The sequence below is a fragment of the Mustelus asterias genome, chromosome 6 (genome assembly GCF_964213995.1).
Source record: "Mustelus asterias chromosome 6, sMusAst1.hap1.1, whole genome shotgun sequence".
Classification (NCBI taxonomy): Eukaryota; Metazoa; Chordata; class Chondrichthyes; order Carcharhiniformes; family Triakidae; genus Mustelus; species Mustelus asterias.
In genome coordinates this window covers 110,300,058-110,327,965 of record NC_135806.1, presented here as the reverse complement: position 1 = coordinate 110,327,965, position 27,908 = coordinate 110,300,058, and the positions used below count along the sequence as shown (strand labels likewise).

Genomic DNA, 27,908 nt, shown 5'->3' with positions numbered 1-27,908 from the left:
TGATTGTCAGCTTTCCCTCTTGATGGGTGGGATTTTCCCTGGGGGTTTCTGAATCCTGCTGTCAGGCTGGAATGTGAGTCAGCAGCCCGCGCCGCGTAACACAAAAACACTCACTCAGTGTGATCTCATCTGGAGGGGCCAATTAGTGGCCAGAGGGCATGGTCCCCACCCAATGTAGAGTGACGGGTGGGCTCTCGAAGCTGGAAACCAATCAGAGGTCTTCCAGCTTGAGACTGCCGTGTCAGGTAAGTAAGGGAGAGGACGGTTCAAAATGGAATTCTATCCAACGTTTTGGAATTTTAAATTTAAAAAATACAATTTGCAGCCAAGCTGCAACTGTTTTTGGGTGGAGGTGGGTGGTTGGAGGGGGGTGCAGGCGTGGAGGGCAAGGAGAGCCTACAGCTGCTCCTGCACCAATGGAAGAAGGGCCTTTTAGCTTGCCTGGAGCACCCCCTAGCTCTGGGATGCCACCTCCAAGAAACCAGCACCTGCCACCTGCAGGAACATGGAGACTGGCTGGAGAATCTCAGTTGGCCTCCTTTAACCGGTCTTAATTGACTCCCTGAACAAATACGTCCTTAGTGTAACATTGCATCTAAAAGCTGGCACTTTCAACCATGCAGCACTCCCTCCAATCTGCACAGAAGCAGCTCGAGCATTTAGCGGGGTTTGAACACACAGCATTCTGATTATTGATAACATTAACATGATAAATCATTTTTAAAATTCTTTCATGGGATGTGGAGATCATTGGCAAGGCCATTCGAATTACCCATTATCTGAGTGATGTGCTAGGACAGGAGTTCCCGAACCTTTCCAGCCATGGAACCCCTCGTGACCTCCCAAGAGTATCGGGTTACCCCCAAACGCTCTTATCATTGTCAATGATACGTTTTAGCCCACTCACATGAATCCCCTCCAAAAGCAGAACCCGCCCCGCTCTCTCCCCCCCCCCACCCCCACGAATCCCCTGCCAAACCTCCCCTTACATAGCATTGAGTTTATTTGCTAGGATTTGTATTTTTAAAAATGCATTCTCAAGATGTGGTGGACACTGCCAGGCTAACAATTTCTCTTGCTGAGTAAGAGTACTTTCCTTCGCTGCATAGACCACTGCTCTGTTCGCTCGGCCACTTTTCTGCCCAGCAACAGAGAAAAAACAAGAAATCAAACTGGCCAATTAGAGCCCTGCCTCTCTGAGCATAGGCTGAATAGCCAATCAGAAAATGCTCAGAGAGGGCGCGCTCTGATTGGCCAATTTAATATTTAGTTCTTTCACGAATCTTTCCTCCTTTGGCTGGCTCAGGCACACATTTTAGTTTGTGCGCTATTTTTTCAGATTTGAAAAAACTACTGTCTGTGCACCCCTGGAGGGCTCTGATGGAACACCAGGGTTCCACGGACCCCAGTTTGGGAACCATGTGCTAGACCATTTCAGAAAGTGGTTATGAGTCAACCACCTTGCTGTGGGGCTGGAGTCACATGTAGGCCAGGCTAGGTAAGGGTGACAGATTTCCTGACAATCGATGAGCGCTTCACAGTAACCAGCTTTCAATTCCACGTTTTACTAATTCAATTTAAATTCCAACAGATACCGTGGTGGGATTTGAACTTGTGCCCCCAGAGCATTTGTTTTGGCCTCTGGATTGCTAGTCCGGTGACATTACCGCTATGCCACCATTTTCCCTCAAACATTGGCAGACCAATATGAAAAAGAACATCTAAATTAGAAACTGTTGTCAGTGAGTCATTATGCTCGACACGGTAGCACAGTGGTTAGCACTGCTGCTTCACAGCTCCAGGGACCTGGGTTCGATTCCCAGCTTGGGTCACTGTCTGTGTGGAGTTTGCACATTCTCCTCGTGTCTGCGCGGGTTTCCTCCGGGTGCTCCGGTTCCCTCCCACAGTCCAAAGATGTGCAGGTTAGGTTGATTGGTCAGGTTAAAAATTGCCCCTGAGATGCGTAGGTTAGAGGGATTAGCGGGTAAATACGTGGGGGTAGGGCCTGGGTGGGATTGTGGTCGCTGCAGACTCGATGGGCCAAATGGCCTCCTTCTGCACTGTAGGGTTTCTATGATTTCTATGCTGAAAGAGTTAATCTGGGATGAAAGGGAATGTTTTCCTGAGCATCGGAGATACAGGGGACAAAAATGATTTGTGGATAATTTGTAAATCAAGAACTCTCTTCATGTTGTAGTTTTTTAGTTGCTCAGTTGCAATACAATGTGTGAGTTACCTAGAAACACCAGTATTATATTTGATGCCATTGATTTAGTAAATCTGAAAATTGAAAGTAAAAATAACATAACTTTTTTTTAAAACAAACCTGACCCTGGGTATTTTAAATGCAGCTAAGTGCGGCTATCCGCCGAGTCACGTTGGCACAAACAGCAGTACCCATTTTGTGTGGAAGTGCATTGAAGAATAAGGGTGTGCAGCTGTTAATGGATGCCATCACAAAGTATCTACCAGCCCCAAATGAATGCCAGCACGACTTTATGTGAGTACTTGAGTTTCAGCAATGATGCTATTACAACTTCACTAGAGTATAATCAAACAAAACTTGATGCCAAGTCATAGAAACAGATTTTTTTTTGATTCATTCGTGGGACATGGGCGTCACTGACTGGCCAGCATTTATTGCCCATGCATAGTTGCCCGAGGGCAGTTGAGAGTCAACCACATTGCTGTGGCTCTGGAGTCACATGTAGGCCAGACCAGGTAAGGACGGCAGATTTCCTTCCCTAAAGGACATTGGTGAACATTACCATTGATTCGAATCCAGGTCACCAGAACATTAGCTGAGTTTCTGGATTAATAGTCCAGATTAATGCTACTAGGCCATCGCCTCCCCATAGATAAATATTAGTACATTGGGGTGACTGAAGGCTTGGTGAAAGAAGTAGGGTTCAAAGAAAGTCTTAAAGAAGGAGAGAGAGAGAGCTACCATGCAGTAAGGAGGGAATTGCAAACCATTGGGCTTGGATGGCTGAAAGTATGGCCACTAATGCTGGTAGGGTAGGGGGAGAATGTGTAAGAAAACAGAGTCACAGGAACAGAGGAGAGTCGGAGAGGTGCAGAGCTTTCGGAGGGTTGTAAAGCTGGTGGAGATTACAGAGTGGTCATCAAGATTATTGAACACATGAATGAGAATTTTCAAATCCTGGCATTGGAACGGGAGCCAACATGGGTCAGGGGTGATGGTGAGCAGCTGTTGCGAGGTTGAGTATAGTTTGGACCTGAATAGTTAGGATCAATCTGTATCCACACATTGGCTGTAAACTAAATGCCTTTCTAAAGAGAAAGAAGAAAGGGGATAAAATCAGCGGTGAGGTAAAGGAGTTTATTTTGGGGGGGTTGTTGTGAGAGGAGAAGGCAGCAAAGACAGTGGCTTTGTCCTTCCAAAACCTTATCCAGAATTGGATGTTGGCTCAGCACGGAGACAGTGGAAAGGTCAAGAAAAATAATGAAGAGGTTGAGCTGGATGTCATCAGGACACCCACAGATGCTGACCTCATGCCTGTGAATGGTGTTGCCAAGGAAAAGCCTGTGGTAGAGGAAGAAAACGAACCAAGCAGAAATCCTTGGAGAACTCCTGAGATAATGATGCAGAGGTTGAAGAGAAGCCATTGCTGGAAATTTACTGGCTATGATTGAATAAGTAAGAGTGTAATAAAAAAAGAACAGTCTCACTCGGCAAAACAGTGGTGAAAAGGCATTGGAGAAGAAATTGTGCAGTTGAGTATGTCAAATGTTTCTGAAAGATTAGGGAAGGATAAAAGAGAGAGTACGTGGAGGATGTCATTATGTTTTTAATGCAGGCCGTTTCAGTTCTGGCTCTGCAGCTGTCGGGAGGACCTGATGAAGAGTTGGAGAGGTTCAAACACTATTTTTGCTGGAAAGGTGGGCAAGAATTTGAAATGCAACAATCTTTTCAAGGATTTTGGAGAGGAAAGGGAGATTGGTGATGACCCAGTAGTTTGCAAGGACAGAGAGTTCGAGGGTAAGAATGATGCTGGCACTTTTGAAAGGGAGAGGGACAGTACCCGCAGAGAGGGGGCCATTTACAATGTCAGCTTGCAGGCCGAAAAGGGAAGTAGGGTGGTGAGGGGTTTATTGGGGGTAAGGTACCTTTGCCACCACCGTTGTGTTTATTGAACTACCTTGGCTCCTGGTTAAGCAACACCTCAATTTTAAAATTCTCATCCTTGTTTTCAATTTGCTTCATAACCCTCCAGCCCCACGACCCTTATGGATCTCCATGCTGCTCCAATTCTGGTTTCCTGAGCATCCCTGATTTTAGTAACATTACCATTGGTGGCTTGGTCTTCGGCTGCTGAAGATCTAAGCTCTGGAATTTTGCTGCTTAAACCCCGTCGCGCCTCTGCCTTTCTCTCCATCCTTAAGACACTCCATAAAACTGACCTCTTGACCAAGCTTTTGACCACCTGGTCTAATATCTCCATATGTGGCTCAGTTTACGATTATGTTTGATACCGTTCCTGTGAAGCAGCATGGGATCTTTTACTGCATTAACAGAGCTATCTTAATGTAAGTTGCTATTGATAGCACCTGTTATATATCCTTGCTGCAGCTGTAAATTCCACCCATAAACTTATCATCCATAAACAGTCTGACAGTTAAATACAGCGTAGTCATCCATTTTGGACAAGAGGAAAGCGGTTGCCTATTTTCAGTTCCCAATGTTGAGTTCTTCATGGTGTAATGGAACATTCTCGTGCTTGGTTTGTGAGTAATGATTGGTTGAACCAATCTTCTAATTCAGTGATGAGTTCTCTCTCGGTGGCATGGTAGCACAGTGGTTAGCACTGCTGCTTCACAGGGCCAGGGACCCAGGTTCGATTCCCAGCTTAGGTCACTGTCTGTGTGGAGTTTGCACGTTCTCCCCGTGTCTGCATGCTCCGATTTCTTCCCACATTCTGAAAGACGTGCTGGTTAGGTGCATTGAGCCGAACGGGCGCCGGAATGTGGCGACTAGAGGAATTTCACAGTAACTTCATTGCAGTGTTAATGTAAGCCGACTTGTGACTAATAAATAAACTTTACTTTAGGCCATATTGGTTTGTTTCATTAATTAAGGTCTGTGAAGTATATTTTTATACAACAAAAACTGAAAGTTATTTGTATATAATTTTTTTTGAAGTTTCTCTCATGTTAACATCCTCCTCGTGTTTTCAGCCGTTGTTATGGGGATGACCTTTGTGCCCTCGCCTTTAAAGTCGTTCATGATAAACAGCGTGGGCCTTTGGTTTTTGTCCGCATCTATTCTGGCACAATGAAACCTCAGTCAGCTGTTTACAATATCAATAAAAACTGCACGTGAGTATTTATCTTGCTGTCAGAAAGTAATGGATAAATAAATATCCTGCACAAGAGGAAGCATGGCTCTGACATTGTTTTAATTTATATTTTGTGATGTGTTTCAGTGGGATTGCTATAGGGGAATTTAACACTTTTCTTCACCTTTTGACATCCTGTAGTGGCATCAAGCATTTCCAGTTCAGTTAAAATACAGGCTAGACACAAACGTAGGATGTTGATGGCAATGAAAAGGAGGCAATTGAACCCAGATAGCGGATCGTATAAAAGAACATTTACGATCTGGCAAGTACAAGAAATGAAGCCAAGGCAGGTTAATAGAGTTAAGATATAGATCAGCCCTAAACTGATTGGATAGCAGAACTGGGTCGAGAGGCTGAGTGACCTACACCTAATTTCACTTCCAAGATTAGATTTCAGCTGAAGTTAAGAACATAAAAACTAGGACCAGGAGTAGGCAATTCAGCCCATTCAATACAATCATAGCTGATCTCATCTTGGCCTCAACCCTACTTTCCTGCCCGTTCTCCATAACTCTTCAACACATCACTAATTAAAAATGTGTATCTCCTCTTTAAGTTTATTCAATGTATCCACCACACTCTGGGGTAGTGAATTCCAGATTCACGACCCTTTGAGAGAAGTAATTTCTCCTCATCTGTGTTTTAAATCTCCCATCCCTTACCCTAAAACTATGACCTCTTGTTCTTGATTGCCCCACAAGAAGAAACATCCTCTGCACCTCTACTTTGTCAATATCTTTTATCATCTTACATACCTCAATTAGATCACCTCTCATTCTTCTAAACTTCAGAGAATATAGGCCTAAACTGCCCAAACTCTCTTCAGAAAACAATCCCCTCATCTCTGGAATCAATCTGGTGAACCTCCTCTGAACTGCCTCCAATATCACTACATCCTTCTTCAAATAAGGGGACCAGGACTGTACACACTACTGGTCTCACCAGTGCCTTGTGTGGTTGCAGCAACACTTCCTTACCTTTATACTCTATTCCTTTAGTTAACAAAATCTCAACAGGAAAGTAGGTTTGCACAGCTAGTCTGGTCCAAGTTTTAGTTTAAGATTCTGATCAGATTGGCAGTCCAAAACTTTCGCTCCCATTGATTCATCGACTAAAGCAAATCAAATCCCTGGCAGCAGCTGGTATTGAGGCCACCACTTGTAGGAAAGTTGCATTACTGCCTGGCAATGGGTTATTCTGTGTATCAAACCGAGATCACAAGATATAGGCAATGACTGAGAAGTGACACAACTGAGATAAGAAATAGGCAAATTAATGACTTTGATTCTCTAGTGACTAAATTTCCAAAGTACTATTAGTCTATAAAACTGCAATGTGAAAGATGCTAAATAAATGCAGTTCTTTTTTAATGGTTTAGGTTACAAAAGGATTGCAGTTGAGTCCAGCACTAGACACCAGAGCTGTAAATACGCACAAACCGGCCAAATTGGCTGGCTCTATTTCAGAAACTATATCAACCATTTGTCTTTTCTAATCTCCCTGTTACTCAGATTGAAGCTTGAGCAATTTTAAATGCTGCACTTTAAAACGAGGAAAGACTAAGGCCCTGATTTGGGAGCCGTCTTCGTATCGCAGGTTGGCTTTGAGATTGGTGGAGGGGATGGACGAGGGGTCTTCAGATTGCTGGGGAGGGGAGGGGTGGTCAGCTGATCATGCAGATTACCTGTCAGATGTAGACCAGACTGGATGAGGACAGCAAATTTCCTTCCCCAAATGACATTATTGAACCAGATGGATTTTTACGACAATCGATGCTAATTTCATGGTCACCATTACTGAGACCAGCCTTCAATTCCAGACTTTATTAATTGAATTTAAATTCCACCAACTGCCGTGGTGGGATTTGAACCCATGTCCCCAGAGCATTAGTCTGGACCTCTGTGACATTACCACTGCGCCGCCATCTCCCCAACGCCAATTATATTGTACATCAATCATATCTCATTGCATGTAATATTTATCTGCCAATGGCTTTGAGTCCATGAACTGCACATGAGCTTTTAAATCTTGAAGATACTTTGTGAAAATCTAACATTTTTTTTACCGAGATTATTCCTGCTTGTTTGGCCTCTGCAGAGAACGAATGAGTCGCCTTTTATTGCCATTTGCTGAGCAGCAAATTGAGATCCCTGCGCTCCAGGCTGGTAATATTGCACTCGCTGTGGGACTGAAACAGGTGGGAGTACTGTACTTTACACTCTGTATTTGCTTAAACATTGATTAGCTTCTTGAAACGTTATGCTTTCCAAGATTTGAGTCCGCGTGTTGACAGGTGTGGTCAATAATTGACAACTTACTGGCCTCAATTGGAGTCAGGGCATGCAGGCTGGCCTGGGCCTCACCAGTCCCAGTGTAAAACAGCAGAGAGGTTGGGGCAGACAGGGGCCAGGTGGGAAGGCCATCTGAAAGACTTTATGGCCAACCTCTGCTTACAAACCAAACTGTGGAGATGCAATGTGATGCAATGTGGAGATGCAACGACACACGACAGCGTAGAGTCGCTGAGCAGAAACTGATAGCCAAGTTCCGCACACACAAGGACGGCCTCAACCGGGATATTGGGTTCATGTCACAATATTTGTAACTCCCACAGTTGCGTGGACCTGCAGAGTTTCACTGGCTGTCTTGTCTGGAGACAATACACATGTTTTTAGCCTGTCTTGATGCTCTCTCCACTCATATTGTTTTGTTTCTTAAAGACTTGATTAGTTGTAAGTATTCGCATTCCAACCATTATTCATGTAAATTGAGTCTGTGTCTTTATAAATTCTGTTTGTGAACAGAATTCCCACTCACCTGAAGAAGGGGCTTAGAGCCTCGAAAGCTTGTGTGGCTTTTGCTACCAAATAAACCTGTTGGACTTTAACCTGGTGTTGTTAAACCTCTTACTGTACAAACCAAACAGCAGGGGAACGTAAAACTCTACCCAGTATGCTGTGATATCTTGTTCTTGTTTTTGATTCCTAGCTCACTCCCCAGCATTATTCACTCCAAATAACACCCAAGAAAGGACTAAGTAGTTGGCGACATGAATATGTCTTCAATTCGTGTTTGCTGAGGCTTCCTGCCCGACAGACCTACCTCGAGAATGGTTCCAGGACTTGGTCCCAGGAAGAAAGCTGCAGTACCTCTTCTGGCCACTGCAGTGCTGTGCCAGGATGGGTTGGAGAGCCAATCAGATTGGCTGACAGCTCTCACGGGCAGGACCTTCTTCCAAGGGTAGACAGAAGTCCCACCCATTGCCAATCAATGCTCAGGTGTGCGTTAAATGGTACTGGGAGTTCGAGATTAGCACATTACGCGCCAACTTCAGGATGGTGAGTGCTCGTAAAATTCTAACCATGACTATTTGATATATTTTTCCATTGCTCTCAGACAGCAACTGGTGACACAATAGTTTCATCAAAGTCCTCAGCAGCAGCTGCAGCCTGTCGAGCAGGGAACAAATCTGGGAAAAAACACAAGGAGCAGGAAGGTCCCGTGTTGGCTGCAGTTGAGATTCCAGAGCCAGTCTTCTTTTGCACAATTGAGCCACCATCAATGGCAAAACAGCCAGGTGCAGTACATTACAATGTGTTTATTCATATCCAAGCAATGAGACTACATTTTGCAGTTTCTCACAATATTTGCCCAAATTTGTTTTTTGTGTATAGATTTGGACCATGCTCTTAGCTGCCTGCAGCGGGAAGATCCCAGTTTAAAGGTGAAGATTGACCCGGATTCTAGTCAGGTGATGTATATAACTTTGCGGGTTATACCCTTTTTGCTTCACTGTACAGTGTTGTGCTTATCTTTTTGAAACTTGGATGCTGTACTCATGGTATTTCTGTGGCTTTATGTGTGGGCACCCAATTAGAGGCCTGATTGGAATTCCAGCTTCTATAAGGCATGGTGAACGATATGACTGTGCTGAAGTATTATATTAACAAAGATCCACTTTAAAGCCGTGCTATTTAAACTGGCAATGTGGAGGCGTAAAACATATCCTCATTGACTGAACTTCTCTCAAGCTTTTGAGAAAAGCTTGCAATCAACCAAAAAAATGGCAAGTTGACATATCAGTGCATTCTGCATCACGCTGTATTCTGTATGAGCCATATATCTCTTCCATCACCCCAAGCATTTATATTTGCACTTTTCCTTCACAATTAGAAGTGCTACTTAATTTCCTTTGGAATGGCTAATTTTGTGGGGATGGGAATGGGTGAAAATGAAAGTCCCAGAGGACCATAGGCTGCTCTCCCCCTTTTTAAGAGAGAGAGAGAGAGCTGACTGGTAGTGATTTAACCTGAGAGTCACTACTCCTCAGGCGAGAGGCAAGGTTGAAAAGGCGGGGCATTCAGGGATAACCTCAGCCGGTACAGGAATTGAACCCACGCTGTTGGCAGTTCTCTGCATCACTAACCAGCCATCCATCCAGCCAATTGGGTGGGTAGATTAATGAACAAAGCCATTTCCAGTATAATGTAAAATGAAGAATATTGTCTGGATTAATTAATTAATATCTGGATTAATTAATGGTTTGAACATAGGAATAGGAATAAGCCTTTCAGCCCCTCAATACTATTTGTAATTCAGTTGGATTAACTCCATTTACCGCTCCCCACCCCCAAAACAAACATCAGTTGACTGTTATCTGTTGCTTTGATAGACGGTCTTATGTGGAATGGGTGAGTTGCACATTGAGATAATCCACGATCGTATCAAGAGAGAGTATGGAATTGAGGCGTATCTCGGACCCCTCCAAGTCGCCTACAGAGAAACTATAATGCACTCTGCTAGTTCAAGTGGTAAGCTCTTAATGCACTGTGATATTCAAATGATTTAATTTCATTGAAGCAATTCCTTAAATTAGACATTTTGATTCAGGTTTTCCACTAAAATTATACCAGTGCAAAGGTGGAGCCGGAATGCTGTTCAAGTGCTGCTCACGTAGCCCTGTTGCTTCCAGTAGAAATGAAGTGAGATGTAATGATACAACCAGCCAGAAGTAGGCAGGTGTGTTATAATTATTCACAAACGACGGTAACACAGCACACAGTGGATTTCCTTAATCATGTTAGCTGCAAAGGACACCAACTTGTTTCTAGCACCCAGCCTTGTTCTGGATGGAAGAAAATTTAAGGAGTTTGCAGTCAATTCCCTCCCACAGCCGGACTAGCAGAGGCCGTGGAGCTAGCCACAAAACACAAACCAACCTTGCTGTGGAATTATATCCCAGAGTCCACGACCCGTCTTTGTCACTGATAGAAGTTGCAGCCTGGCAGAGATCCGTCGGGATTCTGTAATGTATAGAAAATGTTGATCTTCGTCTTTGTAGAATGGGGATCAAAGATTAAACCAGTTGAAACAACTACAAAAAAAAGTCCCATGAAATCACAACAAAGTTCAATCAAAATAATGCTGAAGTATGTCCGTTTCTTGGTTCAGGCACCAGTTCAGAGATTTGAGTATATAATTCAGGCTGATACTTCAGTACAGTACATTTTGGAGGGCTGTCCTTTGGATTAGGCATTAAACCAAGGCCCCATCTGCCTGTTCAAGTTAATGCAAAGCAACCTATGGCATTATGTGAAGAAGAGCAGGGAAGTTCTCGCCAATAACATCTCACAACCAACCTCACTGAAACAGAGCATATGCTTATTCATTTCATTTCTGTTTATGGGACTTTGCCAAGCACATATTGGCACATAACTTCCAAAATGATGACTACACATAGACCATAGAATCCCTACAATGCAGAAGGAGGCCATTTGGTCCATTGAGTCCCCGGTGACTCCCCAAAAGAGCATCTTGCCCAGCCAAATCCCCACCCCCCTCTCCCAGGCATTTACCATGGCTAATTCATCTAACCTACACATCTTCAGACACTAAGGGGCAATTTAGCACGACCAGTCCACCTCACATCTGAGGACTTCATGAACACTCTAAATGTAAATTGTTTCTTTCTTTCTTCAGACACATTGGACAGAACAGTCGGGGAGAAACGTAACGTGGTAACAGCTGAGCTTTCTGTCCATCCATGGCTCGGAGAAGGGACAATGTCAACGCCCGTAATTGAGATTTCAGATCAGCTGATTGAGCACCTTTCTAAAGAAACTCTGCATGCTGTAGAAAATGGAATCAGAAACTCGTGTCTGCAAGGTGCCTCGTTACATGTCTAATCTTTACCATCAAAGTATATGTATTTCTTTTAGATTTATTTCACTTATTTTCATAGGTGACAAACTGTCCACGTTCTGTTAGTTACAAAGTGTGAACTCTGAAGCAAATGACAATTAAGACCCATTTGCCTGTTTTTCATTGTAGGTCCCCTGTTGAGATTCCCTGTGCAGGATGTCGTGGTTGTACTGCAGTCTTTAAGTGTGCATCCTGGAACATCCGTGGCAATGATTTCTGCATGCGTGTCACGTGGCGTGCAGAAGGTAAGGCCTTGGAAATCCATCCTAAATACTGTCGCTGTTACACACAATTGGTTTTGCAGACAGTGTCAGGTCGCCACAGGGTGTCAATGATTGCAATGTTCAAAGAACATCATAATCCGGAAGGGTGGTTAATAAGGACCAGCTGAACTCTGGAATTAAATTGCTGCCTTGGAAGTGCTCCAGGATTTCTGTTATCTCCACGATTTATTCTACTGGTGGTCTTAGTGAACAGTATTGAGCCACTGATGGTACGATTGCCCATTAATACTTGCTGAATTTACACTGAATCCTTGATGTCTTACTGAAAACCTATTCAACCAGAGCCTGGAATAGAATGACAACGTCCAGTTAAATGGCAGGAGCACTGAACAGGGAAAGCTGCTCTTTTCAGGTTGGTGTTAAGCTTCATGAGCCCATCTGGATGAGTGGTGAATCATTTGTCACACTCCTGACTTGGAGCCTTTTATATGGTGGTGAGGCTTTGAGAGTCAGGAGGTGAAGCAGTCATTGTGGAGTAGCCAGTTTCTCCCCTGCTCCTGTAACTACGGTGCTGGGATGGCTGCCTCAGTAAAGGTTGTTAATAAATAGAGATGCCCCGGTCCCCAAGGTGATGGGAAATTCAGCAATGATCATGCTGTTGAAGGATAGGGAGAGAGAACGGGCCTCTCCGGTCAAGCTGGAAGGACCGAATAGCCTATTCCTGCTCCTATCTTCTATGTTTCTATTACCTGGCACTTAGTTGCCTGTCACTCGTCAGCCCAAATCTGAAAGTTCTCCAAGCCCCTTACTGTAGGTTGACACTATTATAACAGGAATTGTGATGTGGAGATGCTGACGTTGGACTGGGGTAAGCACAGTAAGAAGTCTCACAACACCAGGTTAAAGCCGAACAGGTTTATTTGGTAACATGAGCTTTCAAATCGCTGCCCCTTCATTAGGTGATTATCACACTCAGCTGATGAAGGGGCAGCGCTCCGAAAGCTCGTGCTACCAAATAAACCTGTTGGACTTTAACCTGGTGTTGTGAGACTTCTAACAGGAATTGTGAATGAGGTTGACACTAAAATCAGCAGTAGAATACACACTCCTGGTGTTATGATGGAGAGAAGGTCTCTTCTGAAGCATCTGGTGGGATAATAATTTGTGCTATTATCTGGATTGGACGTGACTGGAGAATTTTCTACATTATTAAGTAGCTGTTTTGGAGCAGCTTGGCTACGGGAATGTCTACCTGTGCTTTTCAACATTCTAGCTTGGAGGCTGTCTGGTCTCATAACCTTTACTGTCTCCACTGTTTAAATAGCATAGTCTGGCTGGTCTTCAGACAGCTGAAAAGCCTGGGTTCAAATCCTCATATGGTAAGCAAGCAGATACCAGGGACTCCTCTTGTGAAGCGTTGGGAGCAGCACAGCTTACCATAAGCGAGTGCACAGTGCTGAATTTTCCACTTGCACTGGTGTGCACCCAGCCATATCCTCACCTGGAGCTCTGCTGATGACGATAGGAATTTGATTGCAAACAGCGCATTTGAGTTAATCTAAAACCCACTAAACTGCATCCGTATTAGAAAAAATCGATTCCTGTGAGCAGCAATATGGGAACTTGCTTGCTGTGGAAAGAATGCACAAACCAAAGTTCGACTGTTAAGAACTTAATAACACCTTGAAGAATCATTCATATAATCTGCTGCAGTGCCACAAAATTGCATATGCCGCCAATAGTCCTGGGTGTAGGTTCTCTGCTCACCCTTGGAGAATGTTGCATAGCTCCGGAAGGTCCAGCAGCAAGTGAGATATAAACTTGTTCCCTCCTTTTGACGAAGCACTTTCTCCTGTGGCAAACTACTGCCAGATTTCTTCAAGTTTCACTGTGAGATCAGCTGTAAAGAGGCACATGAATGCAATAACTTGCTCCCTTTCCCTGGTGAGAGAGGCCCTCGCTTTTTTGTTTAGTTTATTTATTAGTCACAAGTAGGCTTACATTAACACTACAATGAAATTACTGTGAAAATTCCCAAGTCGTCACTTTCTGGCGCCTGTTCGGATACACTGGGAGAATTTAGCATGGCCAGTGCACCTAACCAGCACACCTTTCAGATTGTGGGAGGAAACCAGAGCACCCAGCTGAAACCCACACAGACACGGGGAGAACATGCAGACTCCACACAGACAGTGACCCAAGCTGTGAATCAGGGTCCCTGATGCTGTGAGGCAGCAGTGCTAACTACTGCGCTGAGGCAGCAGTGCTAACCACTTTGCCTCACATTTGACTTCAACACATTGATGATCACTCGTGAACCACATCCTGTTGCTTTGTGCCACAGGACATTGAGGCTCTATTGCGCTGCTAAAATAGAAACTTTTAAAAACCTGAAGTTTTTTAGGGCGGCACGGTAGCACAGTGGTTAGCACTGCTGCTTCACAGCTCCAGGGACCTGGCTTGGGTCACTGTCTGTGTGGAGTTTGCACATTCTCCTCGTGTCTGCATGGGTTTCCTCCCACAGTCCAAAGATGTGCGGGTTAGGTTGATTGGCCATGCTAAAATTGCCCCTTAGTGTCCTGAGTTGCGTAGATTAGAGGGATTAGCGGGTAAAATATGTAGGGATATGGGGGTAGGGCCTGGGTGGGATTGTGGTCGGTGCAGACTCGATGGGCCGAATGGCCTCTTTCTGTACTGTAGGGTTTCTATGATTTCTTCTATGATTTTCACAAAGTTTTGAATGTAAAACAGAACAAAGAACAATACAGCACAGGAACAGGCCCGATCATGTGTTCCTAACTAGACCATCCGTTTGTATCCCTCTATTCCCACTCGAACTCAAAACCTGAAACTGAATTCATACTGCTTGATTTTTCTGATCTGCTATGAAGACCCCATCTTATTTGGCTCAATCAAGCGTAACCGTCTGTGCTAGCTATGAGCAGCTGTAACTAAACTAGCCGGTGCTTACTGTGTGGAAGGAAACTGCTTGTTTAATTTAGATGCTAACTATCAAAGAACCAAAGCAAGTAACCAACCAAAAAAGCAAATGTAGACGATATTGAGATAAACTCAGTGATCCTGTAGTCCCAGCAGAGTATCGTGTTCAAAGGCAGCCTGATCTGAAAGTTGGCCAAAACATTCTTACACTGATTAAAAAGCTGGTATCAGTCAGGGTGTCTATAAAGCTGTCAGATTGTTGTAAAAAACCCAACTTTTTAGGGAAGGAAATTTGCCATCTTTACCCAGTTTGGCCTATATATGTGACTCCAGCAACACCTGCTCCCTAAGGTTGTCCATCAAGCCATTCAGTTGTATCAAACCACTTGCACCACTTCAAGGGTCATTCCCATGCCCATCCCCACTCCGCTTCCCAGATGATCCAGGGTAATTGGAGATGGGCAATAAATGCTGGCCCTGCATGTGATGCCCACATTCCAAGAATGAATTAAATAAATTTCTCTAACCCTTCGAGTGTGACTCCCCACTGGGAGCATGGGGTCAGTGAATTTACCCTTCTATTGTGAGTACATATCTGATAGATACAGCAGGGAAAAAAAGGGAAAAAAATAAAGAAAGCTAAACACAAATAAAGTACTAATGGAAGATGGAGTCTCCTGAAGAGGTTTTAGGAATCATAGACAGAAACCCTACAGTACAGAAAGAGGCTATTTGGCCCATCGAGTCTGCACCGACCACAAACCCACCCAGGCCCTACCCCCATATTTACCCACTAATCCCTCTAACCAATGCATCTCAGAACACTATTTTTTTTAGCATGGCCAATCAACCTAATCCGCACATCTTTGGACTGTGGGAGGAAACCGGAACACCCGGAGGAAACCCACGCAGACACGAGGAGAATGTGCAAACTCCACACAGACAGTTACCCGAGCCGGGAATCGAACCCAGGTCCCTGGAGCTGTGAAGCAGCAGTGCTAACCACTGTGCTACCATGCCGCCCACCACTGTGGTACTGTACCGTGCTTTTAATGATGTGTTAAACACTCGTTTCTATCAAACAACCTTTCTGGCACTGAAAATTAGCTGTTAAAAATGAGAAGTCTCATTCCTTCAGGTTTTAATTGTTGTTGCCAGACTTTTAAGAATATAAAATTTAACACATCCTTTACTTCTCCTTATTGCCCCCCTTTTCCTCTCTTAATCCAAACTTTCTTTCCCTCTCCATTTCTTTGCCTATAGTTCATTGGACATTGAATTCACCCCCTCTAGCTCGCACTTCCTTTCTCTGCCCTTGTGCTGTTAATTTCTCTGTGCTCCAGATTTGCATGGTTACTTGCCCTGCTCCCTCTGGTCCCAGATGCAGCATCATTGCAATCTCATTTCCAGCAGATTTAAAACTCTAAACAGGTAATTCTGACCAATGTTATCTGCTATGGAAAGTTATAGTCCCACGAAATACATTTGAAGCTAAAATTCAGCGCAGCGGCATGGGAGAATTGCTCCCTGGAACTTTATTCACAAACTTTTAACTCATAACTTAATTTCTACAGACCCTTTTTGTAGAATGGTCAATGGAATCCGTAGAAGGATCAATGGACTCAAAAAAGTTAACTCTGTTTCTCTCTCCACAGATGCTGTCAGACCTGCTGAGTTTATCCAGCATTTTCTGTTTTTACTTCAAGGTTTTGAGTGCTGTGTAAATTGAAGTCCAAAGAAAATTAACATTCACGCGACAGTTTTCTCTATTATTTCATTCAATCTTTACTTCACCAGTGTAACCAGGGTCGATTTTCTTTGGTTTATGAGCACTTACATTTTAGTTTGACTGTAGGTCTGCTGGGTGACATAATCTCCTCATTAAATCTCTGTAATCATGAACTGGATGCGTTTTTTTTTTAAATGAGACATGATGATCAAATTCTACAAGCCTGTTCAGTTCCAAAGCCTGAATTTGCTATTGATCAAAGTGACACTGTCCCTTTATGTTTTAGGCATTAAAACAGGCTGGAAGCCAGGTGCTGGAGCCTGTGATGAAGCTAGAAATCACAGTGGATGAGGATTATCTCAGTGTGGTGCTGGCAGACCTGGCCCAGCGGAGAGGAAGCATCCGAGAGATTCAAAACCGGCAGCACAGCCGAGTCGCACTGGCTTCAGCTCCACTCGCAGAAATGATGGTGAGTTAAAAAACAGCCACACCTCCAGCTGAACCTTTGGATGGGCTTATAGAAGGCTGAACCAGGATTCTTACATAGAAAAAAGATGCAGAAGTAGCACGGTAGCACAGTGGTTAGCACTGCTGCTTCACAGCTCCAGGGTCCCGGGTTCGATTCCCGGCTCGGGTCACTGTCTGTGTGGAGTTTGCACATTCTCCTCGTGTCTGCGTGGGTTTCCTCCGGTGCTCCGGTTTCCTCCCACAGTCCAAAGATGTGCGGGTTAGGTTGATTGGCCAGGTTACAAAATTGCCCCTTAGAGTCCTGGGATGTGTAGGTTAGAGGGATTAGCGGGTAAAATATGTGGGGGTAGGGCCTGGGTGGGATTGTGGTCGGTGCAGACTCGATGGGCCGAATGGCCTCCTTCTGCACTGTAGGGTTTCTATGATTTCTAGGCCATTCGACCCTCCAAGCCTGCTTCGCCATTCATTATGATCATGGTTGACCATCAAATTCAATATCTCTTCCCCCTCCCCCCCGCCCATATCCTTTGATCCCTTTAGCCCCAAGAGCTATATCTAATTTCTTCTTGAAATCACACAAAGTTTTGGACTCCACTACATTCTGAGGTAGTGAATTCCACAGATTCACCACCCTCTGGGTGAAGAAATTTCTCCTCACCTCAGTTCTAAAAGGTTTACCCCTTATCCTCAAACTATGACCCCTAGTTCTGGACTCCCCCACCATTGGGAACATTCTTTCTGAATCTACCCTGTCTAATCCTGTTAGAATTTTATAACTTTCTATCAGATACACGAAGATGAACAGTCACAATGAAGAGGATTGTTCTAGAAAATTCTGAACGGCATGAGCAAACTAAAAGTGAATTTGAGGTTAAAAATTTTGTTTTCTGGTGGACCCCCATGAGGTCGTTTACCTGGGTTTTTAAAAAAACATTCTGATCTGCTCTGGAACATAACAGTCTTGCAATGCCGAGCTCAAAGAAAGACTTTTATCTGGACATTATGTTGTTAGGAGTTTACTATAGGCCCCCAAATAGTAATAGAGATGTGGAGGAAGAAATTGCTAAGCAGATTATGGATATGTGTGGGGGTCACAGGGTAGTTGTCATGGGGGACTTTAACTTTCCAAATATTGATTGGAACCTTTGTAGGTCGAATAGTTCGGATGGGGCAATTTTTGTGCAGTGTGTGCAGGAGGGTTTCCTGACACAATATGTGGATAGGCCGACAAGAGGTGAGGCCACATTGGATTTGGTACTGGGAAATGAACCGGGCCAAGTGTTAGATTTGGTTGTGGGAGAGCACTTTGGAGATAGTGACCACAATTCGGTGTCTTTTGTTATTGCAATGGAGAGGGATAGGGCCGTACGGCAGGGCAAGGTTTACAATTGGGGGAGAGGTAATTATGATGCGATTAGGCAAGAATTAGGGGGAATAAGATGGGAACAGAAACTGTCAGGGAAAGGCACTCATGAAAAGTGGAACTTTTTCAAGGAACAATACTGGGTGTCCTTGATAGGTATGTCCCTGTCAGGCAGGGAGGAAATGGCCGAGTGAGGGAACCATGGTTTACGAAAGAGGTGGAATGTCTTGTGAAAAGGAAGAGGGAAGCTTATGTAGGGATGAGGAAACAAGGTTCAGATGGCTCGATTGCGGGTTACAAGTTAGCAAGGAATGAGCTGAAAAAGGAGCTTAGGAGAGCTAGGAGGGGACATGAGAAGTCCTTGGCGGGTCGGATCAAGGAAAACTCCAAGGCTTTTTACTCTTATGTGAGGAATAAAAGAATGACCAGGGTGAGGTTAGGGTCAGTCAAGGACAGTAGTGGGAACTTGTGTATGGAGTCAGTAGAGATAGGCGAGGTGATGAATGAATACTTTTCTTCAGTGTTCACCAAGGAGAGGGGCCATGTTTTTGAGGAAGAGAAGGTGTTACAGGCTAATAGGCTGGAGGAAATAGTTGTTCGGAGGGAGGATGTACTGGCAGTTTTGAATAAACAGAAGGTCGATAAGTCCCCTGGGCCTGATGAAATATATCCTAGGATTCTTTGGGAGGCAAGGGATGAGATTGCAGAGCCTTTGGCTTTGATCTTTGGGTCCTCACTGTCCACGGGGATGGTGCTAGAGGACTGGAGAGTGGCAAATGTTGTCCCTCTGTTTAAGAAATGACCCTGGTAATTATAGACCGGTTAGTCTTACTTCGGTGTTGGTAAATTGATGGAAAAGGTCCTTGGGGATGGGATTTACGACCATTTAGAAAGATGCGGATTAATCTGGGATAGTCAGCACGGATTAGTGAAGGGCAAGTCGTGCCTCACAAATTTGATAGAATTTTTTGAGGAGGTAACTAAGTGTGTTGATGAAGTTAGGGCAGTTGATGTCATATAAATGGATTTTAGTAAGGCATTTGATAAGGTCCCCCATGGTCGGCTTATGATGAAAGTGAGGAGGTGTGGGATAGAGGGAAAGTTGGCCGATTGGATAGGTAACTGGCTATCTAATCGAAGACAGAGGGTGGTGGTGGATGGAAAATTTTCGGACTGGAGGCAGGTTGCTAGCGGAGTGCCACAGGGTTCAGTGCTTGGTCCTCTGCTCTTTGTGATTTTTATTAATGACTTGGAGGAGGGGGCTGAAGGGTGGATCAGTAAATTTGCTGATGACACCAAGATTGGTGGAGTAGTGGATGAGGTGGAGGGCTGTTGTAGGCTGCAAAGAGACATAGATAGGATGCAAAGCTGGGCTGAAAAATGGCAAATGGAGTTTAACCCTGATAAAAGTGAGGTGATTCATTTTGGTAGGACTAATTTAAATGTGGATTACAGGGTCAAAGGTAGGGTTCTGAAGACTGTGGAGGAACAGAGAGATCTTGGGGTCCATATCCACAGATCTCTAAAGGTTGCCACTCAAGTGGATAGAGCTGTGAAGAAGGCCTATAGTGTGTTAGCTTTTATTAACAGGGGGTTGGAGTTTAAGAGCCGTGGGGTTATGCTGCAACTGTACAGGACCTTGGTGAGACCACATTTGGAATATTGTGTGCAGTTCTGGTCACCTCACTATAAGAAGGATGTGGAAGCGCTGGAAAGAGTGCAGAGGAGATTTACCAGGATGCTGCCTGGTTTGGAGGGTAGGTCTTATGAGGAAAGGTTGAGGGAGCTAGGGCTGTTCTCTCTGGAGCGGAGGAGGCTGAGGGGAGACTTAGAGGTTTATAAAATGATGAAGGGGATAGATAGAGTGAACGTTCAAAGACTATTTCCTCGGGTGGATGGAGCTATTACAAGGGGGCATAACTATAGGGTTCATGGTGGGAGATACAGGAAGGATATCAGAGGTAGGTTCTTTACTCAGAGAGTGGTTGGGGTGTGGAATGGACTGCCTGCACTGATAGTGGAGTCAGACACTTTAGGAACATTTAAGCGGTTATTGGATAGGCACATGGAGCACACCAGGATGATAGGGAGTGGGATAGCTTGATCTTGGTTTCGCAAAAGGTTCAGCACAACATCGTGGGCCGAAGGGCCTGTTCTGTGCTGTACTGTTCCATGTTCTATTACCATATGTAAACAAAACTAAAGGAGATTTTCCAATGTTTGCTGCAATTGAGGACTTTGTGATACCTTGTTGGGTCACAGCTGGTCCGTCAATGAACTGGTTACCTTGATTTTCCACATTTTGTATATGTGGATATGTTATTCATAGCTGTCTGCACAGCTTTGGCCTTCTGTAGAAAACAATCCTAATGGAGAAAGAGGAAAATCTGGCTAATAGGTCTAAATTCAAGCGTTATGCACATTTAAAGGTAAGAGGATTGTGTGTGGGGATATGGTCTCGACCTTTATCAGACTTTTCGATTTCTTTAAGCCTTGGTCAAGGCAGGGGAAATGTGGCAGGCAGAAATGAATTGAAAGGAAACCCAATGCAGGCGTTGACAGAACCAATTCTCTGGGCAATTGAAGTGGAGATGCCGGCATTGGACTGGGGTAAACACAGTAAGAAGTCCCACAACACCAGGTTAAAGTCCAACAGGTTTATTTGGTAGCACAAGCCACTAGCTTTCGGAGCGCTGCCCCTCACCTGATGAAGGGACAGTGCTCCAAAAGCTAGTGGCTTGTGCTACCAAATAAACCTGTTGGACTTTAACCTGGTGTTGTGGGACTTCTTACAATTGAAATGGTGCAGCAACCAATCTGCAGGGACAGGGGCGGCATGTGGAACAGTGGTTAGCACTGCTGCCTCACAGCACCAGGGATCTGGGTTCGATTCCAGCCTTGGGTCACTGTCTGTGTGGAGTTTGCACATTCTCCCCGTATCTACGTGGGTTTCCTCCGGGTGCTCCAGTTTCCTCCCACAGTCCAAAGATTGTGGGTTAGATTGATTGGTAATGCTAAATTGACGCTAGTGTCAGAAGATTTAGCAGGATAAATATGTGGGGTTATGGGAATAGGGCCTGGGTGGGAATGTGGTCGGTGCAGACTCGATGGGCCAAATGGCCTCCTTCTGCTCTGTAGGGATTCTACGGATTTTTATTGCATTTCACATTGCAGAATGCCTTCCAACTCTGGCTGCTTGTGAAAACCAGATTCTGCTCTATGCCTGATACCTGCAGATCAGATGGATCAGAATACAGCGAGTAATCTGACAAAGAAAGACTACCCAACAGCACTGTGTTTCATAGATGGCTCAAGATTGGATTCCATAATCTCTTGCTTGTTACATTTACAGCAAACCCATACAACCTCCTAGCTCTTTTGTTGCATTGTGCTGGACACCCATACCACCCATTCAACATGCGTTTTGAGACCTACCTGAAGGCCGCTACCACCAACAAGTTGCCTGGGGAAGTGTGTCGGTGTATGTAACTCTTGGACTAATTAAAATAAGACCCAACATCGACCAATCCTCCAGCCAACCTGTTTTTGAACAGGAATAGCTCCTTGCACCTAGTTCATTGCACCCAAGAAGCACAAACACATTTTAACCTGCTAAATTTGAAAGGAATTTCACACTCAGAATTGCTAAGCATTGCCTTCAAATACATTTGTGAATCATTGAATAAGGCTGTCTAAATTATGAAATGATAGAATTGAGAAATTATTCTAAGATGAACATTATTTTTGATTGAAGAATTATGATCACAGTCTAAATGATTTTGGTGTTCTATAACTCGTCCTTCGTTTTCCCAGCTCTTTTATTGCTGTGCATTTTCTGATAATCTGAAGTTATTTGTGAATTGGTTGCAGAGTTACTCAACTACCCTTCGTACTCTGACATCAGGTAATGCTGCCTTCACTTTGGAGTTGTCCAGTTACGAGGCAATGACTCCACAAGATCAAAGCATGCTTCTGAACAAGGTGACCGGTGTGGTCTAAGGTGCTGTGCAACTTGTGAAGCTGACCAAGTGGCTGGTGGAAGTTTGAGACTGAACTCAAAGGGAGAATAATCCACCTGCAGTACGACAAGAACGTTTAAACTCCGGGTGTGCATCAGGTTATTCATGGGATGTTCCCTCAATCCTGTGGAGAAAAGAAATGACTCCCCCTCCTTGGGACACTTTCTCTGACCAGAGCAGTCAACACTTAGTCCAACATCTACAAAGTCCCAATCTGTGCTCAAGGAAATCACTGTAAAATGCTCTCTGGTTTGTAGAGTTGCCAACTCTGAATAAAGCTATTTTGGGAGATTTTTTTTCCCTTGAATGTGATTATGTCATTGATTGACCTTTGACTTGTCATTTCCAAACTGTGCACAATAAAGCCATCTTTTTATACTTTAGTGTGAGACGCTGAGTTATCTCTTGATGGAAAGCTTTCAAAGTTTGACTTTTAGGACTTTGTAGTCAATACAATGTTTCCAGCCTATCAGAGAAGCTGGAAGCAGCGCTCCCACTTACCCCTCAGCCTCTCAGTGCTTTCTTTTCAGCCAGAGTCCCTGGAGCCACTAAAGCTTTCTAGACTGGGCTGAACTGGTGGAGATGCCGGCGTTGGACTGGGGTAAGCACAGTAAGAGGTCTCACAACCACAGGTTAAAGTCCCACAGGTTTATTTGGTAGCACAAGCTTTCGGAGTGTCACTCCTTCTTCAGGTGAGTGAAGAGTTGTGTTCACAAACAGGGCATACATAGACACACACTCAATTTACAAGATAATGGTTGGAATGCGAGTCTTTACAGGTTATCAAGTCTTTACACGTACAGACAATGTGAGTGGAGAGAGGGTTAAGCACAGGCTAAAGAGATGTGTATTGTCTCCAGCCAGCACAGTTAGTGAGATTTTGCAAGCCCAGGCAAGTTGTGGGAGTTACAGATAGTGTGACATGAACCCAAGATCCTGGTTGAGTCCGTCCTAATGTGTGTGGAACTTGGCTATCAGTTTTTGCTCGGCAATTCTGCATTTTCATGTGTCATGAAGGCCGCCTGGGAGGACGCTTACCCGAAGATCAGAGGCTGAATGCCCGTGACTGCTGAAGTGTTTCCCGACAGGAAGAGAACACTCCTGCCTGGTGATTGTCGAGCAGTGTTCATTCATCCGTTGTCATAGCGTTTGCATGGTCTCCCCAATGTACCATGCCTCGGGACATCCTTTCCTGCAGCGTATCAGGTAGACAATGTTGGCCGAGTTGCAAGAGTATGTACCGTGTACTTGGTGGATGGTGTTCTCGCGTGCAATGATGGCATCCGTGTCGATGATCTGGCACGTCTTGCAGAGGTTGCTGTGGCAGGGTTGTGTGGTGTCGTGGTCACTGTTCTCCTGGAGGCTGGGTAGTTGCTGCGGACAATGGTCTGAGGTTGTGCAGTTGTTTGAAGGCAAGAAATGGGGGTGTGGGGATGGCCTTGGCAAGATGTTCGTCTTCATCGATGACATGTTGAAGGCTCCAGAGAAGACATCGTACCTCTCCGCTCCAGGGAAGTACTGGACGACGAAGGGTACTCTGTCTGCTGTGTCCCATGTTTGTCTTCTGAGGAGGTCGGTGCGGTTTTTCGCTGTAGCGCGTCGGAACTGTCGATTGATGAGTTGAGCGCCATATCCTGTTCTTATGAGGGCGTCTGTATCTGTAAAGACTTGATCACCTGTAAAGACTCGCATTCCAACCATTATCTTGTAAATTGAGTGTGTGTCTATATATGCCCTGTTTGTGAACACAACTTTTCACTCACCTGAAGAAGGAGTGACACTTCGAAAGCTTGTGCTACCAAATAAACCTGTTGGACTTTAACCTGGTGTTGTGAGACTTCTTACGGATATGAATTCTCCAGGCAGTCAGGGCAGTTGAAAGTTCAAACAGTTGCCCTTAATTGCTTGCTCCTTTTTGTCCTGGCTGGGCTGGCTCCCTCAGTCTCTCATTTCTCTTTGTCAGCCTCTGCTCAAGGTTGGATTGACTCAAGGCTCACTCGCCCTCCAGCTCCGTGTCAATGGGTGGTGGGGGGAAACAGGGCAGCAAGCAGCAACATCTTTGTGGTAAGAGGAAAGCTGTTCATACCAAACACGCTCCCTAAGGTGGCACAGTGGTTAGCACTGTTGCCTCAAAGCACCAGGGACCCAGGTTCGATTCCTGGCTTAGGTCACTGTCTGTGTGGAGTTTGCACATTCTCCCCGTGTCTGCGTGTGCTTCCTCCAGGTGCTCAGATTTCCTCCCACAGTCTGCAAGACGTTTGGTTAGATGCATTGGCCATGCTAAATTCCCCCTCAGTGTACCCAAACAGGTGCCAGAGTGTGGCGACTAGGGAATTTTCACAGTAACTTCATTGCAGTGCTAATGTAAGCTTGCGTGTGACATTAATAAACAAACTTTAAACTTTACAGGGATCCAGCAATCTCTGCAGTGTGCATTTCCCCTTTCATGACATCTGGAACCAAGCAACCAATTACATTGAAGAATTCTCACAGACTGGAAACCAGGAAATAAAATGCATTAAATTTTACAGTGAGCAAAATAATAAGAACATAAGAAATAGGAGCAGGAGTAGGCCATCTAGCCCCTCGAGCCTGCCCTGCCATTCAATAAGATCATGGCTGATCTGATAGTGGTTTAGTTCCACTTACCCGCCTGATCCCTATAACCCTTAATTCCCTTATTGATCAGAAATCTATCTACTTGTGACTTAAACATATTTAACGAGGTAGCCTCCACTGCTTCAATGGGCAGAGAATTCCAGAGATTCACTACCCTCTGAGAGAAGAAGTTCCTCCTCAACTCTGTCCTAAACTGACTCCCCCTTATTTTGAGGCTGTGCCCTCTAGTTCTTGTTTCCTTTCTAAGTGGAAAGAATCTCTCTGCCTCTACCCTGTCTAGCCCCTTCATTATCTTATATGTCTCTATAAGATCTCCCCTCAGCCTTCTAAACTCCAACGAGTACAGGCCCAATCTACTCAATCTCTCCTCATAAGCTAACCCCCTCATCTCCGGTATCAACCTGGTGAACCTTCTCCCTACTCTCTCCAAGGCCAATACATCCTTCCGCAAATAAGGGGACCAAAATTGCACACAGTACTCCAGTTGCAACCTCACCAGTACCTTGTACAATTGCAGCATGACCTCCCTGCTTTTTACTCCATCCCCTTCGCGATAAAGGCCAACATTCCATTTGCCTTCTTGATCACCTGCTGCACCTACAAACTGAGTTTTTGCGATTCATGCACAAGGACCCCCAGGTCCCTCTGCACAGTAGCATGTTGTAATTTTTCACCATTTAAATAATAGTCCATTTTACTATTATTCCTTCCAAAGTGGATAACCTCACACTTGTCAACGTTATACTCCGTCTGCCAGATCCTCGCCCACTCACTTAGCCTATCCAAATCTCTCTGCAGACTTTCCGCATCCTCCACGCAATTCGCTTCCCCACTCATCTTTGTATCATCCGCAAACTTTGTTACCCTACACTCAGTCCCCTCCTCCAGATCGTCTATGTATATGGTAAACAGTTGAGGCCCCAGCACCGATCCCTGCGGCACGCCACTAGTCACCAAATGATCGGGATATAAATATTAAAAAGAGCAAAGAAAATTACAGCACAGGAACAGGCCCTTCAGCCCTCCAAGCTTGCATCGACCATGCTGCCTGTCTGAACTAAAACCCCCTTCCGGGAACCATATCCCTCTATTCCCAACTGAAATGTAATTTTAAACCTTTAAAAAGTGATTTTTATTTAACTAACAAATTCTTCATAATGGAACAGGTTAACACTACATAAATATAACATTAGTTTTCCAGAGCTCAAGCTTAGTTGTTAAAGAACCAGTTACCCTCATTAACAAGGCGTGACTTTTCAAAGAGGATTTTTAACAGCTCTATTGCAGCGCAAATGGGCAAACTCTTAATGGTTTTAGTGATTGTTAAAGATTGCCATCTGTGGAGACATCAGTGCATCCTCTGAAGGAGCAGGGAATCAGCAACAGCAACGTCTGCATTAACTGGGCCTGTGCAGTAGCCAGGAGTTGCTGTCAATTTCAAAATAAGAATGGCAGTTTCACAAGGGTAAAATCCAGGCTCTTCTGTACATTTTGGAACACAGTAATAAAACTGTTTGGTCCTGGATCGTATGACAGTGCCATGCTCATAAAGTAATGTGGGTGTATTTACAAAATCTCCCCAGACATGGGCCTTCCCACCCATCACAATACTATTGCTTAATTCCTGTAAGTTAGTGAAGTAGTACAATTTCACAATGGTGTTTTACATTCCACACAATGATATCTACCGTACATACTCGTGTAAGAGTCGATCCTGGTTTAATGGATCAAACCACATTGTGATTATTAACGACTTACTGGTAGTTACTACAATTCACTCATTTAAAAGCATGTACGAGAATCTTTGCATTCTCCCTCCACCAATGATAGCGTCAATCTCCCAGCTAAATGTGTACCACAAGGTCTATCATGATGGCTTTGAGAAAGGATAACAAGTATGCAGCTCAGTTTAAACTGGAGAATGTGTTAACGGGCAGAGGCAAAACAATTATGTTTTCACCCGTGGAGCTGTCTGACTTAATGCAAACAGATGAATGTATTTGAGAATTGAAAGCCAAGCTTTACAAAAAGATTGTGATTTAGTACTCTGTCAGAAAACAAAACTTTCACAGTGTATACCACCTGAACTCAACAATAAAATCAAATTCCGCCATTCTGTCATTAACATCAAGAGAATGTGCGTGAATTGGCGCGTATGGAAAATGGATGAAGCACAAAGGTAGGTAAAAGTATCCTGGTGAAAGTCACTGGCCACAAGACGAAGCGGTTCCCGGTGGTTCCATCCTGTTCGGCAGATTTTCATAGTTCATAGAAACCCTACAGTATAGAAAGAGGCCATTCGGCCCATCGAGTCTGCACTGACCACAATCCCACCCAGGCCCTACCCCCATATCCCTACATATTTACCCACTGATCACTCTAACCTGCGCATCTCAGGACACTAAGGGCAATTTTAGCATAGCCAATCAACCTAACCCGCACACCTTTGGACTGTGGGAGGAAACCGGAGCACCCGAGGAACCCCATGCAGACACGAGGAGAATGTGCAAACTCCACACAGACAGTGACCCAAGCTGGGAATCGAACCCAGGTCCCTAGAGCTGTGAAGCAGCAGTGCTAACCACTGTGCTACCGTGCCGCCCAAATGAAAGCCAATGGTGATATTCAATCGCAAAGCTCTCCCCAAAGAGAAAGCTCAGAAAGGTGTTGTCATCCATGTTCATGAGAAAGACGGGTTGAGGAAAGTACTTGCAGAAAAGGATCATACAGCTGTGGAATTTGAGACCAGGAGGACAGAAAGAGTGGCACGGTGGCACAGTGGTTAGCACTGCTGCCTCACAGCGCCAGGCACCCGGGTTCGATTGCAGCCTTGGATGGTTGTCTGTGTGGAATTTGCACATTCTCCCCATGTCTGCGTGGGTTTCCTCCAGGTGCTCCAGTTTCCTCCCACAGTCCAAAGATGTGTGGGTTAGGTGGATTGGACATGCTAAATTGCCCCTTAGTGTCCCAAGATGTGCAGGT

At 44.7% G+C, this 27,908-nt stretch overlaps 1 protein-coding gene across 3 annotated transcripts in view; it reads left to right on the top strand.

Annotated features, from left to right (window-relative positions):
* Window positions 1-22,628, top strand: part of gfm2 (GTP dependent ribosome recycling factor mitochondrial 2) — a 49,048-nt gene extending 26,420 nt beyond the window's left edge. For 2 of the 3 annotated variants that reach the window (XM_078214912.1, XM_078214911.1), the window contains exons 12-21: window positions 2,352-2,500; window positions 5,200-5,340; window positions 7,461-7,560; window positions 8,760-8,940; window positions 9,038-9,114; window positions 10,036-10,174; window positions 11,343-11,528; window positions 11,694-11,809; window positions 16,744-16,926; window positions 22,159-22,628. In XM_078214912.1, coding sequence (XP_078071038.1) covers window positions 2,352-2,500; window positions 5,200-5,340; window positions 7,461-7,560; window positions 8,760-8,940; window positions 9,038-9,114; window positions 10,036-10,174; window positions 11,343-11,528; window positions 11,694-11,809; window positions 16,744-16,926; window positions 22,159-22,287 — 1,401 coding nt within the window. In that variant the 3' untranslated portion in view covers window positions 22,288-22,628. The remainder of the gene's footprint in view (window positions 1-2,351; window positions 2,501-5,199; window positions 5,341-7,460; window positions 7,561-8,759; window positions 8,941-9,037; window positions 9,115-10,035; window positions 10,175-11,342; window positions 11,529-11,693; window positions 11,810-16,743; window positions 16,927-22,158) is intronic. The other variant, XM_078214913.1, reaches the window with a different exon arrangement.
* Window positions 22,629-27,908: the final 5,280 nt, after the last annotated feature.